The following is a 19,364-nucleotide window of genomic DNA, read 5'->3' as shown; positions in this document are numbered from 1 at the left end:
AAAGTTCTTAAAGAAACTCTTTTTCCAGACAACCTAATCCAAGCTTGCTTGGAACCCATCCTGTAGCCCAGACTCTTCTCCAAACAATAGCAATCCTCCTAGTTGAGCCCCCTGCACCCTGGGATTAAAACAGTGCTTCTTGACGCAGGAATATTGCTGCGACCCTTTAATACAGTTCCTCAGCTTGTGTGGAACCCAACCATAAAAATATTTTCGTTGCTGCTTCATAACTGTAATTTTGTGCCGTAATGAATCGTAACGTAAATATTTTTGGAGATAGACGTTTGCCAAAGGTTTCAACACCCTTGGGTTGAGAACTGCTGTATTATAAACCTGAGTCACCACACTGCTTTAGATCAAAACTTTAAAGGCCTGTTTGTATCAGCACACACTAGTGTAGTCGGTGTTATGGCACACGCATTTAGAAGAGGGAGAAAAATATTAACTTTTCACAGTTAACAGTTTTAAATTTTAACACCCAAACCTTAAATTTAGAAACACATTAATGTCGAATATAAATGAGAACCACTGCCTGGTTTTCCTTTGCCATTGGTTTATTCAGCAATGACTGGCTCCCTTAAAAGAGGGAGCTGGATTTAGAAGTTGGAATTAGGCTTCTGGCTAGTAGTTTGCTTCAGCTTTGGGAAACATACAGTGAATTTGACTCAGACCCATTTCTGCTCGGATACCAAAGTTATAAATAACGCGTTGCTGTCGGAACTAACATAGCTCCTCTAAACGGGTCTAAATGGATTCCCCACATCAGCCAGCCGCAGAGCTTGATTGAGGCGCTTGTTTCTAGCGCCACGTGCATTTTCAGAAATTGTGCGTGAGTGCCATTTTCATCCTGCTTCCTCCCCCTGCCAGGATAACTGGTGGCTTCCTAGTACAGCGAGGGGAAATAAGTGATAAAGATAAATGGTGGAGATTAGGTGTGAGCGGTAATTATCCCAAGATGGTTAAAATGAATGAGAAGCCCCGCGGTGCCGAGTTCTGGTTTCAGGAGATTGGATTTCGGCTAGCAGGAGTTGATGCATCGTGGGCTTGTCTTGCAGGGCGTGAGTGGAGCGCTGACGGTGCTGATGAAGGACGCAATCAAGCCCAACCTCATGCAGACCTTGGAGGTGAGCTGGATAACTCCCGGCTCCAGAATTCACTCCCTCCAGTCAGAACCAGGAGATTATAAAGCACACTTTCCTTGCAGAATCAGACACCTTTTTATCTTTTTTGAAGGATCTTTAGAAATCTGTTTGCTATAGGGGACAGCTTTGTGGAGTGAGTTCTCTCTTGGCACTCGTACTTGGACTCTAGGATTTGAACTCAGGTCTCTTAGCTCGCAAAGCAATCACCTTTACCCAGTGAGCCATAGAAGTCTTTTCTGCTACTCATCTTTTCTTACTTTCTTACAGTTGGGAGTGGGGGGGGGGGGGCATTCTAAAATAATGTAAAATAAACGGCTTTTGAGCTGGGGGTATAGGTCAGTGGCAGAGGGTTTGCCTAGTATGTGAGAGGCCCTGGGTTGGGCTCCCAAGACTGCCACAGGAAAGGGGTGCAGCAGGCTCTCTTGGACCACCAGCCCCCAAATCATACACAGAGACTTCTTATTAGTTTTGAATGCCCAGCCTTTTGTAGGCTTGTTTCTAAAGACCAATCAGGTGCCTTAGGCAGGCAAGGTGAAACAGCAACACATGCTTACATAGTGAAACAAATGTAGCACATCTTTACATAGTTAAACAAACATTCTGTTCCACAACAAAGGGCTAGGCATGATGTTTTTCCTCCTGGAAGTCTTTTCTCAAATTCTAGTTAAATCTTAGCCAAGTTGGCATTTGCTCACGACGTCATGGTTCCCACAGGGCACACCTGTGTTCGTCCATGCCGGGCCCTTTGCCAACATCGCACATGGGAACTCCTCCATCATTGCAGACCGGATTGCGCTCAAGCTTGTTGGCCCTGAAGGCTTTGTCGGTGAGTCCTCGCGCCTCCTCGGTGGATGGACGGGTTCGTGTCACTGATTGACGGTGGTGGTTTACCGTTGCTCTTCTTCCTTGCAGTGACTGAAGCAGGATTCGGAGCCGACATAGGAATGGAGAAGTTCTTCAACATCAAGTGCCGGTATTCTGGTCTCCGGCCACACGTGGTGGTTCTTGTTGCCACTGTCAGGGCTCTTAAGATGCACGGGGGTGGCCCCACGGTGAGGACCATGGACTGAGAACATGGTTGTAAGAAATGTTCTAGAGGCTTGGAGGAGATTCCATGACCCTTTCCGGGGTTGGTACTCCATTGCTGGTGGATAGGGAACCAAAGCCAGGGGTGGCCAGATAACTCGCCCTCAGGGACAGATCCCTCTCCAGTGCTTTAAGGGGTCTAAGCTGGTTTGTCACCTGCCTGTGTAAAGCCCTCCAAGGGCTGGTGCTTGACCTTACTGGCAGGAAATTCTGTGTCAACCTGTTCTTTATAAATCTGAATCGGATTTTCCTTCTTGATATTGACACTGGCAGTCAGCCAGCTGACACTGGGCTGAAGCAGAAGTCGGCTGTGGGCGGCAGTTCTTGCTAACAGGGCAGTGTAGCCTGCGGTGAGCTGGTGGGGCTGCCCCGGGCTGGTGAAAGAAGGGCAGGTCACTCAGGAATGGCAAAGGAGGGGCTCGCTCAGGACCAGCTCCAACCCGGACGTGATGTGTTTTCCTGAACTCCATTGCTTAGAGACTATACCTTCTTATTCTAATATTTTCATGTCTCTTCTTTGTTTGCTTTTTGAGATAGGGTCCCACACTGTCATCTGGCTGTCCTAGAACTTCCTCTGTAGACCAGGCTGGCCTCAAACTTACAGAGACACACACCCCCCACCGCCGTCCCCAGTGCTGGAGTAAATGTCGCAGCACACCTGACTTCATGTCTTTTCTTCAGACTAACATATGAAGTTGGTTGTACTGTTCGGCAGTCATTGTAGAATTAGATTTCTGTACTTTAGGCGTTGGTATTGTGACCTAGGGAGTGAGACCCTGAATCTGTTGCTGGTGCAGTGACACCCCTTTGTCCTAACAGAGCAATTCTCAAGTGTTTCAGGATGTGGTGGGGGGAGGGGTACACTGGGGGTTGAACCCAGAGCTTTGCACATACCTGACAGTGTTTCACTGCCAGGCCCTTAGACCTTCTTTGTACTTCTAAAAATTACTAAAGGCCTAAAATAGCTTTTATTTATGTGAGTTACAGCTATTAATATTTAGTATATTTTATTATTAGAACTGAGTTGCACTTTATCGTAAATAGCTTTTTATAAAAACGATTATATTTTCTGAAATAATAGAAGTGCTGTCCTTTTTCCCCTCTCTTCTGTGTCTGGTTTGCTGGAGACAGTGGATTGATTCTCCTCTGCACGTGGCCTTGTGATGTCACGTGGCGGGTAACCTGTGGAGAGATCATTGTCCACTTGGTGAGAGATTGAAGGCTCCATTGGGCAAATCGATTTGGCCTTTGGTCCCCCCACACACACAAGGTTAGGTCCCCAGACTGCACTGGAAGGCTCTCTCCTAACTCACACAGCCTCTTTCAAACCATAATCTAGTTGCCCCTGAGGGATGAAAGACTTTTCCAGCTTCAGATGCCCCTTTCTGCAAGAAGTGGTAGATAGTCTCTGGTTCTAGCCGGCATTCCCATCTCACGTACCCCACAGTGACCTCATACCATAGCCTGACCAACTTGCCCAGGGCCAGGGATATCTGTGAAAGAAGTCCCATGAAGCTTTAAACTTACTAAAATCATTGCGGATTTTTTTGGGGGGGAGGGAGTGAATTATTCTTTTTCTTTTGTAACTCTGTTGTGCAGTTCCTGAGTGTGAACTTTGGAGGTGACAGCATTATGTTGCAGTGTTGAAAGGTTGGACTGACCTGGGAGCCTCCCCTGTAATAGTGCTGGGCCCCTGCTCTGGAAGTCCTGAGGGGAGGCTTTGCCTGCATAGCTCTGTCCAGGAGCCGGACCCGTGGGGAGCTTTGCAGAAGGTCACTCCTTTCTGTTCGTCTTCCATGTGGCCCTTCTAGGATCCTAGCCCCATAGACTGGACACGCAGCCCTCAAGTCCCTCTGAGGAGTGGAAGACCCAGCCAGAGGCCTTTTAAGTACTGTGTGTTGCCTACAGTGACGAGTGCATCAACCCTGAGTCCTTTGCATGTAGCGTGCAGCGGGGCTGTCCCAGCTCCCAGATCAGGACCCAAGCCCAGACCCCTCCACCTAGTGACGCAGTGAGCGAACTGCTTTAGTGTTCACGTACCTCTAAGTCTACCGTACAGGTCCTCCATTGTCACCCTCTCCCCCTTTAGTCCCTCTTGAGAGAGGGTCGCATAGCCTAGGCTGATGAGGACCTTGAAGTGATTGCCCTGCCTTCGTTTACCAAGCACTAGGGACCACAGGTCCCCTCTGGCTGCTGTTCCCTCTTTTCCAGCCTTCCAGTGTTCAGTCATCCTAGGTCGGCCCCCACCCGCCCCTCTGGCCACGTCATGAGTGGCGGTGTGTCACAAGCCTGGCCTTTGACATCCACAGTGACTTTTGCAGGATTGGTGGCTGTGTTCCCGCCCATCCACCTTCCCTTCCATTCCCCTGGTGTGTGCTTCATTCTTCAGTGGTGCCACTGTGCTGCCACAGGGATATTCCTGTCTGCTGTGGCCTTCCTCGATCCTTCCCTCCTCATCTCAATTCACAAAGAACACACACACATACACACATACATACACACCCTGGGTTCACAGCTGTCCTTGTCCTGCGCTTTATGCCCTCATGCTCCTGAGTCCTTTGGGCGGGAAACAGCTTCACGCGGTCGGCCGTTTAATCTCTGAAGCGCGCAGCCGCTTGCCTGTCACAATGGGAGCACACCTGACTTTGTTTCCTTTCTTCCAGGTCACTGCTGGACTGCCCCTTCCCAAGGCTTACACAGAAGAGGTAACTACAGTTATTTCTGTTCGCTTGTCCTAGGAAACCACACCCCACATCAGCATGTTCTAATCTGACCATGGGAAACAAAGAGCACTCAGGCCGACCCTAGGCTGTACCTTGCAGTGTGTGTGTGGGGGGGGGGGGAGTAACAAAAAAGCCTGAGGTGCACTGGAAATCATATTAAATAAGTGGCTGTAAGTAGAATTGGCCCAAAGAGGATGGCAGGAAGCTGTTGTCCTAGACTAGTGGCTGGTTCTCACAGTTTTACTCCCAGGGAATATTTGGCTGTATCTGGAAGCTGTTTGGTTGCTGTTTGTTAGAGATGGGGTCTTGTTAGATGGACCAGGCTGGCCTTGAACTCCAGCCCTGGAGTTCAATCAATGGATTAGAGTCGGGTGCACCATACCCAGAGTACATTATGGAGGTATTACTGGCACCTGATGTGTAGAAGCCATGGATTGTTAACAGCCTACCTAGGGTGTGTAGGGCACCCCCTTACCCCCCAGTAATCAAAACAACAGTAGTGCCAGAGTTAAGAAGCCATGCCCTAGACTGATGCACACCTCTCTCCTTCGTTGTCTGTCCTGCACTGAATTAGTCCTAAACGTCATTTAAGTCACGCAAGGAGAGACCTTTAGAAAGCACACTTGCTCTACAAACCCAAACCTGAGTTCTAGACCCCAGATCATGCCACTAAGTGCCCTGGTTGATTTTGCAGGCATATCTTCCATAAGCTGATTGGGCGGGGGAGGGGGGCAGGAGCTCAGAGAGTTTTCTTTTTTCACACTGATACTATTTACCATGGAGAAGATGCAGGGTCAGCCTCTGACACTGTCATCCAGTTTCTTTGTCCCTTTGGAGGCTTTTACCTTACCAGGCAGTACAGGGTCAGTATACAGCCCCCAGATGAAGTTTGCCAATTTGACTAGGAAAAAGAAGGTTGGTGCCTTGAGCCTTCCTCGTCTCCTGAGCTGTGACTTGCCTTTTATGGTCGTCTGTGTGATTCAAGCGTAGGAGGGGAATTCACAGCTCTGGCCCTCCTGCCACCCCGCAGCCTTTCCTGTATCTAATTGCAGTGACTGCCCCAAACTGGCCCAGCTGGTGGCTCCGTTTAAGAATTTCCACTTCTTTAAAAATGATCTCCGTTGGTCTTGTGTATTAATTGCTTTTTATGTGGCTGGCTAAAGAAAGGTAACACAATTAGAGTGCTCTTGAGACCATCAGATAATCCTGATCTCAGACTACAGTTAGAGGGGATGGGGTTTTGTACAGTGTAAGATCTTTCTTGTTTTCTGTCTTTAACCTTCCTACTTTTCCTGCTGCTTTAGACATTTGAAAACCAAGAAGTAGGGAGGAGGGAATGGGGGGATGAACTGAGGTTGGAGTGTTAAATAAATAAATAAATAAATAAATTTGAGAAGCAAAATACCCAAAAAGTAATACTGGTAGGTTTTCCTAGTGATCCAGCATGTTTCTATAAGACAACCACTATTGATTAGTTGATTGATCGATTGAATTGTTGTTTATTTGTTTGTGGAGGCCAAAAATGTGAGCCTGTTTCCACCTTGTCTGAAGGTCAGAGAGTTTCAGCTTGCTCAAAGTTGTTGCCATCCCACCCTGACCAAGGGTCAGAGAACTGGAACTTACTTCTGTTCCTTCATGGTTAGTGTCCCCAACTAGATATAGGTCAGAGAGTTCTGCTTTCTCAAGGTTATTATCAACAGGTGTGGCTAGCAGCCAGACCTTATATCTCAGATATAGGATTGAAGGATCCTACTCAGTTCCTACTCCCTTTTGGAAATAACAGTAGATTTCACCCAGAGAGTGGTTGCCTACAGAGTGTTTTCTAGGCTGTGCATGTTACTTGCCTTGCGCTAGCAACAAACTGTTTAACAAGCAGTTTAAACTTAAGCTGTTTAAGTAAGTAACCCACAACCTTCAACTGGTGTGTTCATTTTCTTACATCATGTTAATGCAGTTTATCTTACTCCTACCTTTTGGGATCAGGGGGAATTAAATGCGGGCAGTTTTAGTGTTAATACCTCTGGAACTCCCTCCTGACCTCTGTTTTCTGTTATTGGCACTTGTGTCTTCGTGTTCTTTACTATTTTTCGAATCCCCACGCCCATTCCCTGGGAAGCAGTATTTTTGTTGAAGCTGGTCTCAAATGTATCTGTTGATTTTTCTTGAGACACGGTCTCGCTCTGTAGCTCTGGCTGACCTGGAACTCACTCTATAACCCAGGCTGCCTGACCCCACAGGTGTGTGTTTGCCTCTTTCTCCTGAATCCTGGGATTAAAGGTGTACGCCGCTACACCCTGACCGTGTGTTTTATTTTTTTAAAAATACTAATATTTTGAGGTTACAGTTATTTTATTTTGATTTAGTGCTGGGGTCAGACCCACGGTCTCATGCCCGCTGCTCTGCAATCTTCCCCACTGAGTGCATTTTAAGTGATATGCCCTTTCTTTACAGAAAGGAAATTAGACACTATAAGCATGTAAAGTAAATTGGGGCTGGAGAAATGGCTCAGCAGTTAAGAGCACTGACTGATCTTCCAGAGGACCCAGTTCAATTCCCAGTACCTACATGGCAGCTCACAACTGTCTGTAACTCCAGGATCTGATACCCTCACACAAAACATACATGCAGGCAAAACGTCTATACACAATAATAAAATAAAAATATTTAAAAGAATTAAATAACAATATTTCACCAGTTTCTTTCATTCCTTCCCTTTAAGTTTTAGATTTTATTGTATTTGTGGGGGTATGTATGGGAAGCAGGATATGAGATTATATCATTACAAACGTTCTTAGTTTTAAGATTGGTTTATTTTATGTGTAGGGACATTTTGTCTGCTTTTGTATCTTTTGGTCCTCCTTGGCTTCGTGTCCTCAGTGCTAGGACCGTAGCATGTGCCACCACAGCTGGTCCATGTGGCGCTGAGGGTCACACCTAGGGCTTCGTGCACGCTGAGCAAGCCCTCCGCTGTCTGAACTGCAAAGCTCTATTTTTGTTTTTATGTTGGCTTTGTTGTTTGTTTGGTTTTTTATCTATCTATTTATTTATTTATTTATTTATTTATTATGTATACAATATTCTGTCTGCATGTATGCCTGCAAGCCAGAAGAGGGCACCAGACCTCATTACAGATGGTTGTGAGCCACCATGTGGTTGCTGGGAATTGAACTCAGGACCTTTGGAAGAGCAGTCAGCTGTCTTAACCTCTGAGCCGTCTCTCCAGCCCTTGATCTATTTTTTTATGTATGTGTGGAAGTGCCTATGTGTATTTATGTGTGCCACATGCACGCCTAGCTCCCTCAGAGGCAGAAGAGGACGTCAGGTCCCCTGGAACTGGAGTTACAGGTGGTTGTTGGGACCCTCTGCTGGAACGGCTAGTGCTCTCAACTGCTGAGTCATCTTTCCAGCCCTGGTTTTTCTTTTATAAGTTTTCTTTTATGTGCATGTGGGGGTGGGGAGGCATGCTTGAGGAGACCAGAAAAAGGTGTTCCTTAACGTTGGAGTGACAGGCTGTTAGGTGCCACCCGATTGGTATGCTGGATACAAACTTAGATGAACAGGAATATCGGGGACCAGCCTCGACAAAAATACCTCTAGCCAGGGTAGAGGCATGGGAATTTAGAAATATAGTAAAAGCATATAAAGACGCGAATGAAAATAATAAAACGGAGAAGCATAGGATAGTATTGGGAGGGAATTCCAGTGAGTACTGAAAATTCACCCGCATTTAATTTCCAACTGCTTTAAATAGCCCTGACTCCAAAAGGTAGGAGTAAGACAAAAAACTACATTAACATGATTCAAAGAAATGAACATACCAATTGAAGGTCGCAGGCTACACTCATAAAACATTCTGTTGCTAGAACAAAACAAGTCACACTCACACGCTAGACCAAAACATTCTGTAGGCAAACCTGAGTGGAATCCCAAGTTATCTCCATAAAGGGAACTGGAACTTAGTTGGCTCCTTAGACTCTCATTTGAGGTGGTGAGGTAGAAACAATCTACTTCTCTCTTCCTGGAGCACAAGGGCTGGCTACTAGCCACACCTGTTGACAATAACCTTGAGAGAGCAGAACTCTCTGCCTAACGGTAGACGGGACCTTTGTTTGGGTAGAAGTACAATAATTTAAAGGAACTAGAGGTAAGTTCTGACTCTCTGACCTTTGGTCAACATGGAAGTAGGCTCACATTTCCTGGAATCTACGTGGGAAGTAGTACTCTTTTTATTTATTTTTTTGAGATAGGGTTTCTGTGTATAGTTCTGCCTGTCCTGGAATTCTCTATAGATCAGGCTGGCTTGTGTCTCCTGAGTTCTGGGATTAAAGGCGTGTGCCACCATCCCTGGCTGAAAGTAGTACTCCAAACCACTGAGCCATCTGTCCAGTGCAGTACTTGGGTTTTCCAAATAGTATTTGCCTTATTTTATTAGCCTTGGGAAGGTTCATAGTTGAGTTCATTAAATTCTTTGAAACTTCACTGACTTCTTCTTGCAGGGCAGTATTTATGGCGGTTGGGCATTAAATGCCTATAGGGTTGGGCCCTGTGCTGGGCTCTGTTGTGTGAGCAAATGTTTTGCACTACAAGAGTTATTCTGTTGTGTCAACACACAAGTTATAATTTAAGTAGAGGCTTCAAGCTCATCCCCTCCAAACAACCAAGGGGACATTAATATGTTGCATAATGGCGTCCAATACCTCCGCTGTCATATTGTCTAATTGGAGGGAAACAGCTTAGCTTCCCTCGGTGCTATATATAGGCAGGAGTCGATTCTGCCTCTACCAGCAGCGCTGTTGGGTGTGCATCACGGCCCCCTGCTGGCCTTCCTCCTTGCCCTCACTGTGAACATCTTCTGACTCAAAAGACACACTTCCCTTTTTATATTTTTATTTAATTTATTCATTTGAGACGAGGATTGGCTGTGTTCCCAGGCCGATCTCAGCTTCTATCCTCCAGCCTCCGCCTCCTGAGTGCTGGGATTGCAGGTGTGCCCCGCCATACCCAGGGGCAGCTTCTGTCTGCAAAAGAAGCCACAGCGGTGAATTTCAGTCTGCTGGCTTTGACCTTGCAGGCCTTTTGCCTATTGTTTTGCAGGACCTGGACCTGGTTGAAAAGGGCTTCAGTAACTTGCGGAAACAAATAGAAAATGCTAGGATGTTTGGAGTGCCTGTGGTCGTGGCCATGAACGCATTCAAGTAAGTGCAGAGTCTCGAGAAAGGACGAGTGTAGAAAACGCCAGGAAACAGCTCCTGGAGCCAGCTGGGCAGTAACCCTTTTAGCTTCATTTTGTCCTTCACTTACGGCTGTTGGGTATAGCTTGTGGTTTAGCCTGGGATGTGACAGGCACCATCTGGGCCACAGCCGACTTGCTACCTCACCACTGAGGTCCGGAAATCAGAACTGCTCCTGAGGGCCCTCTTTGCTGAGCAATGGGGAGAACACACACATTTGACAAGGAATGTTCTTTTCGGTCGCTCCAAGGCCTTTTGTGCTAACAGAAGAGCATCGCCTGCAGCATGGCTTTCTTTCACCGGGTCAGGTGGGATGATGTTATGTTGAGAGAGTTGAATGTATTGAGCTAGAAGTGTTCGTGCAAGAGCTGTGTGGGTTGTTTGGCACTGTAGCGCCATTTAGGGTTTCAAAATAATGCCCTCACCGCAGTGCAGCGGGAAGAAGCAATTTGTAAAACTGGTATTTACTGAGTCCCGGTGGTGTCCTGGGAATGTTCCAGATACTTTACATGTATTGCTGTCTAACCTTCATGATATCCTGGGGCAGCCCTGCTGTGGTTCTTTCCATTGTTTCCTCGGGGGAGCCAAATAAGTGCAGATGAATTAGCTGGCCAAAAGTCATCCCAGCCCACTGGCCATTGAGCTGAGCTTGACACCAGTCTGGATTGAGTAGTGTCCATGTTCCAGGTGGCAATCTGTGTGGGGTTAATGGCATACGCACTATCTGCTCTCCCTTCCCCACCACCCTCCGTTCTTTAACTCAAAGCCCTTCTAAACAGGACAGATACAGACGCTGAGCTGGACCTCATCTGCCGCCTCTCCAGAGAACATGGGGCTTTCGATGCTGTCAAATGCACCCACTGGGCAGAAGGAGGCCAGGGGGCCTTAGCCCTGGCTCAGGCGGTCCAGCAAGCATCACAGGCCCCCAGCAACTTCCGGCTCCTCTATGACCTCAAGGTGGGTTACTTGCTCTACGTAAACAGAATGGCCTGTGTGTAAAAAAAATGCCACAGCGTGGAACTTGTGTGTAGTTAACAGCGTCTACCTTGTGGTCTGATTCCCTTGTGGGTGAGTCACCCCAACCACAGCCTGGACTCTCCACTTGAGACATCTGTCTTACAAGCGCAGATGACTGCCCGTTTGCAAACAGAAATACCTGGAGAGCTCAGCTCACACCCTGGCTTCTGAAGCTTACAATGTATGTGCCCTTTTGTGGGTGGAGCCAAATTGGTCACTCACTGCATTGCAGGCTCTCACCACGGCCTCAGCCGTGGAGTAACAAAGGTGGCTGTATCTGGCTCTGGAAAGTTTTTTGACCACTTCTCAATACTAGAACAAAGAAGAGTGCAGCCAAGCCCACTTCCTGGTATGGTATTACCTCAAGTGCAGACAAGCCTTTCGAGCCAAGACCAAAGCATTTCCACAAGCTTCTCACTTCCACGGGCTTCTTCATAGTTCAGTCACCGAGTCAGGTGGATTACATCTGGCCTGGCAGAAGCAGTTTATTCCATGACACGCTGCTGTCACTTGGAAGATCGCTGTTCCTAGGGTTGTATTTCAGGTTGTGATCAGATGCTAAATAGTCTCTCAACAGTAATTAGAGACTTTGTTTGGAACATGGGGTATACATTGTAGTTCATTCTGCTTGCTTTGGGTTTGTTTTGTTTCTGAGACAGGGTTTCTCTGCATAACAGTTCTAGCTGTCCTGGGACTCCCTTTGTAGACCAGGCTGGCCTTAAACTCAGGGGAAATCCGCCTGCCTCCCGAGTGCTAGGATTAAATACTTGTGCCACCGCCACCACCTAGCTTCTGCTTGTATTCTCTAGGCTACTTTTTGCTTGGCTTTTCTTTCTCTCTTTTTTTAAAGATTTATTTATTTATTCATTATGTATATAGTGTTCTGCATGCATGTCAGAAGAGGGAATCTCATTACAGGTGTTTGTGAGCCACCGTGTGGTTGCTGGGAATTGAACTCAGGACCTCTGGAAGAGTAGCCACTGGTCTTAACCGCTGAGCCATCTCTCCATCCTTGCTTGGTTTTTCAAAGACAGTCAGAGACTTTAGGAAATAGCCACCATAAAGGGTGAAGCCCGGATTAGATGGCTCAATCAGTAAAGTGTCTGCCACATAAGCATGAGGGCCCGAGTTCAGGTACCCAGCATCATGTGCAAGCCAGATGTGGTAGTGCATGCCGCAACCCCATTACTGGAGACATGTGGATCTCTAGGGTTGGTTTTCAGTCAGTGTAGCAAATCAATGAGCTGCGGGGTCAGTGAGAGACCCTGACTCAATACACAAGGTGAAAGGGGATAAGAGGACAGATACCCGAGGGTATCTCTGGCCTCCACCTGCACCTGAGCGCGTGCATGCGTGCACACACACACATACACACACGGAAAAAGGAAACTATCACTCTTGAGTCTTAGAATATTTCTGCTTTTCTCTTTGCATGTGCAGATATAATCCATGGAGAGCTAATTAGCATTCCACTGTTGAGCTTTGGGTTTGTAAACAGGTCTAAAAATCTGTTTAAACAATCACCCTTCTAGAAAAAGCCATAAACAAATGCACACAAACGAGAAGCACTTGTGGGGCCCCTGTCCAGTTCGCTGTTCACAGTGCCTGAGTCAGGAGCCCTAGACCTGAAGGCTAGGTTCAAGAGAACAAGGGCTTCAGAACCGTTTTTTCCTGAGCTCTTCTCTGTGCTGGCAGACAGGAGGCTGCTGCCCCTTTCTGTACTATTCAGCATCTGCGTGTCTTAAATCACCCCTCAACCAAAGTGTTTTTGCTTCTGAAGTTCTAAATGTGCCTTGGCATTTAACAAGCTCCAATTATACGGTGTATGTGAGCTTCATCTGCAGCTTGCTGAAACCGCTACCGAGAGCACATGTTTCAGGTCCGTTTTATAAAGCGCCCTTGGAAGTGGTCACTATTTAGTAAAAGGTAAAGTCTGTATTTTTATAGGCCGAACATTGCTCTATTTAATATCTGCTCGATATATTCATTTAGCCATAGTTACTAAGGAAGAGAAAGCCCAATAAGCGTAGTGTTTATATGTGTGTGTGTGTACAACTACATATCTATATCCATGTAGAGACTTTGTATCTGTGAGATATTTTCCACTTAACCAAATCTGGACTGTTTTATTAAAATGATCCTGGGCTGGCAAGATAACTCAGTGTGTAAAGGCATTCGTGGCAAACTTGATGATATAAGACCCTAGGTTTTAGCTTCACCACCTCCAATAATCAAATTAGTTAAATGTTTGTGACCTATCCCCCCATACACACAAAAAAAACCCCAAATCCCTCAAGTTAGCCAGGCAGTGGTGGCACATGCCTTTGATCCCAGCACTTGGGAGGCAGAAGAGGGTGGATCTTTGTGAGTTCAAGGCCAGTCTGGTCTACAAAGCGAGTTCCAGAACAGCAAAGACTGTCTCAAAAAGAAAAAAAAAAAAAGCATGTCTGTTGTATATAAAATGCAACTTGTATCCCTTTTGGAGACACTGGCCTGGAATGTCCTTGCTAAGAATCTTTATGTGTGTCCAGTCACAGTCCCCTTCTCTCTTGTACATCAGCTTCCAATTGAGGATAAAATCAGGATCATCGCACAGAAGATCTACGGGGCAGATGACATCGAATTGCTCCCGGAAGCGCAGAACAAAGCCGAGGTCTACACAAAGCAGGTGGGTGTTTGGAGTCTGAGCCCTGAGCTTTCCCAGCCTTGTGAGCTCCTACACTCCACTCCTCCAGATAGCAGCCTCCTCTTCCAGAGTACTGGGCTTGGGGTCATTTATAGAACATAGTTAAGTCCTTTCCTCCTTCCTCAAGAGGGATTCTTCATTGTGTTGGTCTGTGATAACGATGAAGGATGAGGTGGAGGTGCCTGTGCAGGGAGCTAGCTCTCTCAGTCTCGTGACGGTGCCCAGATGTTCTTAGCTGCATAGCCAGTGTTTCCTTTGTCACAGCTCTGTTCCCTTTTCTCCTACCACAGGGCTTTGGGAATCTACCCATCTGCATGGCCAAAACACACTTATCTTTGTCTCACAACCCAGAGCTAAAAGGTGTGCCTACTGGCTTCGTTCTGCCCATCCGTGACATCCGTGCCAGCGTTGGTGCTGGTTTTCTGTACCCATTAGTGGGAACGGTAAGTGGAACCCATTCATTGCCTCTCTTCTGAAATGTGCCACTCGGGCTGTCAGTGTCAGAGTGCCACAGTCTAGCAGAAAGCTGTAATCAAGCCTATCCACGTTAATCCTGGTCTTGATATGCACCATACGGTACCCATTAAAGCCTAACATTGCACCTACCTCTATTGAATAAGGTTCCCAGGGCCAGTTTGCTCTTGAATGAACCCAGAGTGGGTCTAATTGGGCTCGGAATTTGCCAATATCCAGTCTGCTCTCTGGATACATGATGTCAGCATCCACTGATTCAGTCGTCTGCGGATTGACGATAGTAGTTGGGTATGGTGGCCCATACCTGTAATCCCAGCACTTGAGATGGGGTCTGTTGCAAGTTTGAGGCCAGCCTGCTCTACATAGTGGGTTGTAGTCTAGCCAGGGCTATGTAGTGAGACCCTGTCTCAAACAAAACCAGCAACTCTCCATTGAAGATCCTGTACCCACCAGGGGGTTTGTCTTACTAGCGGCTACTCTTTAAGAAGTCTATAATCCACGTGCCCTTTCTCTCATCTTAGCATCTCCATTTCCTTTTAATCTTCTTAAGACTATATTAAACTATCTTTATTAAAATCTCTAGCTGCTAGGAGAAAAAATGTATCAGTATTGAGTAGGTATAGATTTATAATATTGTATAACAACTGTTTATATACTTTTAAATTGTATTAGGTGATAAAAGTTGTCTAGAAGTGATATATACAGGGGGGTGTGTATATGTTATGTGTCTTATTAGACCATCCTAAAAAGGATTGAGTACTCAGATTTAGAGATCCATGGGGTCACAGAAAGCAACCCCCATGGGGAGAAACTGTCCTCACAGTTGTGTTTACTGAGTGTGTTATACAGATTAACCCAGTCCTCTCTGCAACCCCAGCAACAGAGACTGTCCTATCCAGTGTCTCGCTGATGGACTGAGAGCTCCTCTGTGTATGTGTGGTTATTTTTCCTGTAGGTATGTCTGTGCATCATTTGTGTGCCGGGTGCCCAAGAAGGCCAGTATGCCAGATCCCTGGAACTGGACTGTGGGTTATGGACCACAGTAGGTGCTGGGGATCGAACCCAGGTCCTCTGGAAGAGCAATCAATGCTCTTACCCACAGAGCCACCTCTCCATCCAATTAAAGTTTATTCATGAAATTCTGGTAGTTCACTGTCCTTGAAATCCATTAAAAAGCTGGATAAAGCTGGGTGTGGTGTTAAACTACGACAGTCCAGAGCTTGGGAGGTGGAAGCAGGAGGATCAAGGTTTGGCTGTGTGGCCCGTCTGGCCCCAAACTGGCTATCCTCCTGCTTTAAGGCTCGTGTTGCAGATACATCATATCTGGCTGGCTTAATCTTTGTTTGTTTTAAGCAAATTTGAAGTTTATTAAAGAAAATGTTTTATTATAGATTTAAATGTGGACATTAAGAGAAAGAAAGAAGCCAGTGGCGGTGCATGCCTTTAATCATAGCACTTGGAAGGTTGAGGCAGGTGGATCTCTGTAAGCTTGAGGCCAGCTTGAACTATAGAGTGAGTTCTAGGACAGCCAGGGCTGTTACAGAGAAACCCTGTCTCAGAGAGAGGGAGAGGGAGAAGGAGAGGGAGGGAGGGTGGGAGGGAGGGAGGGAGGGAGAGAGAGAGAGGGAGAGAGAGAGAGACAGAGAGAGATGCTTCAGAGTGAGTGGCTGTCCAGAGTTTTGTAGCTATGTTTTCATGTAAGTGTGCATGCCATTGCTTGTTTGTGTTTGCTGATTATCAGTGGCATTGTTTACAGGGACAGAACTTCCTCTGAGAAAAAATAAAAGTACTGAAAATCTTACTCACTGCTGCCCTCCGAACCGTCTCTGGAATGTTCCGCCAGCACACACATGCACATCTGGGCCGCTGTCATTCATTCTTTCCTTTCCCCTGCTCGTCCCCACCCCCACCCCTTTCTTTACTTCTTATAGAATGCATTAATAGAAGCCAGTTGTTGGATCCCTTGGAGACTATTGATTGGTGCTCAAATGTCAGCATTAGGTTTTCCTCCAATATTGATGTTTTGTGTTACAGAAAATGACTCATCTAGTTTATGATATTTTTATAGTAAAGTTTTAGAACTTCAGTCTAAGCTGCTGTCCTTTCTGGGTCTGCTCTGGAACGACGTTTGTATATTTATGATACAGGCAGTATGACAGGGGAAAATACTGCATTTTCCGTTACAAGCCATATGAATTTGCAGATAAGTGGCAAAGCCAAGTCTTCAGAAAAGAAGCAAGCACAAATATAGTGCCGAAGATTCAAGTTTAGCTTCAGAAAGCCCGAGGGCATGGTAAGAATAGGGGGCCGTAAAGCCACCCAGGCCGAACACAGAAAGGTCTTAGCCCAAGCCAAAGGGTGTGGATCGTAATGTCATGTTACTGCAGTCACAGAAATCCCGCGGGCTTCTGTGCGAGATTAGCTGGAAGGAACTTTCAAACACCGCACCTCTTCTTGGGGGCTTTGTTGAGCTGTCTTGAGAGATGGTTTTACCAGGGAGTCCTGGTTTGTGTTGAACTCACTGTACCCCAGGCTGATCTGAAATTTTCAACAATCCTGCCTCAGCCGTGTGCCACTCCACTCCCCCAGCACCTGCCAGTCCAGGCTGGGTCGGGACCGTGCTTCCCTTGCCACTCGGGCTACAACTGCCCTGCCTGAGAGCGGAGTGAGGCCTAGCCTCTGGCTTGCAGGGGTCATGAGGGTTTCTTGTTCGTATCAGGATGTACTGGGTTTTTAGCATGGAACAAGAGCGTCCCCTTTGTTGATGACTTACAAGGTGTGTCTGGTTCTGAGGCTGCCCCAAGGCACAACGGGAAGGTGAATCCTGACACTGTGTACCTGTCACAGAAAGCATGTAGAGCACAGAGAATGGCTTGTAGTGGTCGATTCTCGCCTCCACCCCGTGGGTCCCAGGAATCAAGCTCGGGTCATCAGCTTGGCGGCTAGCTCCGTTACCCACTGCGCCATCTTGCTGGTCCCTTCGGTTCATTTGTGCCGCTGTTTTACCTCGTAGATGAGCACAATGCCTGGACTCCCTACCCGGCCCTGTTTTTATGATATTGATTTGGACCCTGAAACCGAACAAGTGAATGGATTGTTTTAAACAGGTGAGCTGTTACCGGGCAAGATTTTTCTTGTTTGCTTTTATTTTAAAATTACATTTAATTGTTTGTTGACTTCATGGGAGCAGGGAGGGATATGTGTGTGGTGTATGTTAGGGTCAGAGGGGTCAGTATTCTTCCACCATATGGATGTGGGTTTTTAGGTCAGTAGCAAGTGCCTTTACCAGTTGAACTGTCTTTCTTGCCCTGCAAAAGGGTTTTGTGGTTTTTTTTTTCCACTTTGAGATTATTCATGAATTCTAAAGGTCAAACTGAGTATACAAACACTCAAATTCTAGTGATTTCCAAATATTTCTTTCCAGATTTCACTGAAAGGAAGCACTCAGAAAAGAAAATTAACAGTAATCTATGAATGAAATATTAATGATATTAATGTCTTAGTCTGGAGAGTAGGTGGCATTGCAGGGAGAAGAAAGGTACAGCCTCTAGCCACCACAGAGGCCTGCAGGAGAAGGTAACTTCCCTCTGAAAGAGCCCCAGGAAACTTGGGGTTCAGAGTTGATGATCTCGAAGAGGCAGAAGCAGCCCCAAGTCCATCTGTGTGCCTTGAAAAGACAGAAACCAGTGGTAGTGGTGCACCCCTTTAATCCCAGCATTCAGGAGGTAGAGGCTGGCGGATCTCCAAATTCAAGTTCAAGGCCAGCCTGGTCTATAGAGTGAGTTCAGGACAGCCAGGACTACACAGAGAAACCCTGTCTTAAAAAAAAAAAAAAAAAAAAAGGAAGGAAGGAGAGAGAAAGGAAGAAAGAAAAAGACAGAAGGCAAGCAGCATTGGAGCACTGGGCTGGGGCGGTAGCTGATGGTGGGGCCAGTGCTAAGCCTGTGTGAGAGCCATGTTCGGTTCCCAGGAAAGCACACACATACACTCACAGAGACAGTACTCGGGTAATCATCCAGAAAACAGAAGGAAGCAGAAGTACTTCTGGAGTTCTTGGGCCCCGTGTGACATGGCCCCAGGTACTTGCCTGGGTGACACACTCAGTTCAGAGCTCAAAAATGTCAAGCAGGGAAATCCTCGGCATCCCTCTCCCGCCTATGAAAGAATAAGCTGTGGACTCTGGTGTAGCCGGGCGTTGGTGCAGCCAGGGCCGTGGAATGAGAAGAGGACAGAATGCCTGTCTTATCAGCAATAAGGAGCTTTTAGGTGGCAGAGGAATGTCCCGAGTATGTGAGGGGAAGATAGCTTTCATCTTATGTTTACCCCTGGCCAAATCTGCCAAGGTATTTTCAGACGGGCAAAGGGTTGCCACCCCCACTTCTGCTAGAAAGCTACTTAACAATGTAGTAAAATGAGGAACCAACCCAAGAAAGGGAAAGATGTGAGTTTAGGGAACTGGCTTTGGACAGTGGTGAAGGGGTTTCCGGCAAGAGCACATGACCGTGAGTTTCAGATCTAGAACAGAACATGGGGGAAGCCAGGAAGAGCTGGAAGACCGGCTTGTCCTGGCTCTCTGCTCGGTCCTACCTGGTGTTCACACAACCAGCACGCCATGGGTTGTTTTTCAAGCCTATATGGACAGACCCTAGAAGGCTCGCCTAGAGGGAAGGTTTAAGTGTGAACACTTGGAGAGGCAGCCGGAGAGTGAGGTGTGGAAGGACAGAGGAAACCGCAGTACTCAGAGAAATCATTTATTCCTTCTTCGTGCCTTTCCTTTCAGATCTTCTGTCCACAAGAGGCCACTTTGTCTGGCCAGTGTCTGCAGGCCCACTGAGGAAGTGTGCAGAAGTCCAGGAACTCAGCCCTGCCCCGAAGAGCTTCAGGAATAGTGGGAGCTTCCCTAAAGCCTTTTACAGCCTTAATTCACATCACTGTGTATAAATTAACATAAATCATGTCTATTTACTTAGAGAAAATCCACAGAATAAATGGAATAATTTTGCTA

At 46.8% G+C, this 19,364-nt stretch overlaps 1 protein-coding gene across 1 annotated transcript in view; it reads left to right on the top strand.

The window, feature by feature from the left end:
• Positions 1–19,364, top strand: part of Mthfd1 (methylenetetrahydrofolate dehydrogenase, cyclohydrolase and formyltetrahydrofolate synthetase 1) — a 63,695-nt gene extending 44,331 nt beyond the window's left edge. The window contains exons 19-28 of the mRNA XM_038337167.2: positions 1,056–1,124; positions 1,857–1,968; positions 2,055–2,194; positions 4,892–4,933; positions 10,046–10,146; positions 10,962–11,139; positions 13,760–13,867; positions 14,176–14,328; positions 17,373–17,466; positions 19,140–19,364. Coding sequence (XP_038193095.1) covers positions 1,056–1,124; positions 1,857–1,968; positions 2,055–2,194; positions 4,892–4,933; positions 10,046–10,146; positions 10,962–11,139; positions 13,760–13,867; positions 14,176–14,328; positions 17,373–17,462 — 993 coding nt within the window. The 3' untranslated portion in view covers positions 17,463–17,466; positions 19,140–19,364. The remainder of the gene's footprint in view (positions 1–1,055; positions 1,125–1,856; positions 1,969–2,054; positions 2,195–4,891; positions 4,934–10,045; positions 10,147–10,961; positions 11,140–13,759; positions 13,868–14,175; positions 14,329–17,372; positions 17,467–19,139) is intronic.

This window comes from Arvicola amphibius, chromosome 7 (assembly GCF_903992535.2).
Source record: "Arvicola amphibius chromosome 7, mArvAmp1.2, whole genome shotgun sequence".
Taxonomy (NCBI): domain Eukaryota; kingdom Metazoa; phylum Chordata; class Mammalia; order Rodentia; family Cricetidae; genus Arvicola; species Arvicola amphibius.
The sequence above is the reverse complement of the archived record's forward strand: the minus strand, read 5'-3'. Positions and strand labels throughout refer to the sequence as shown.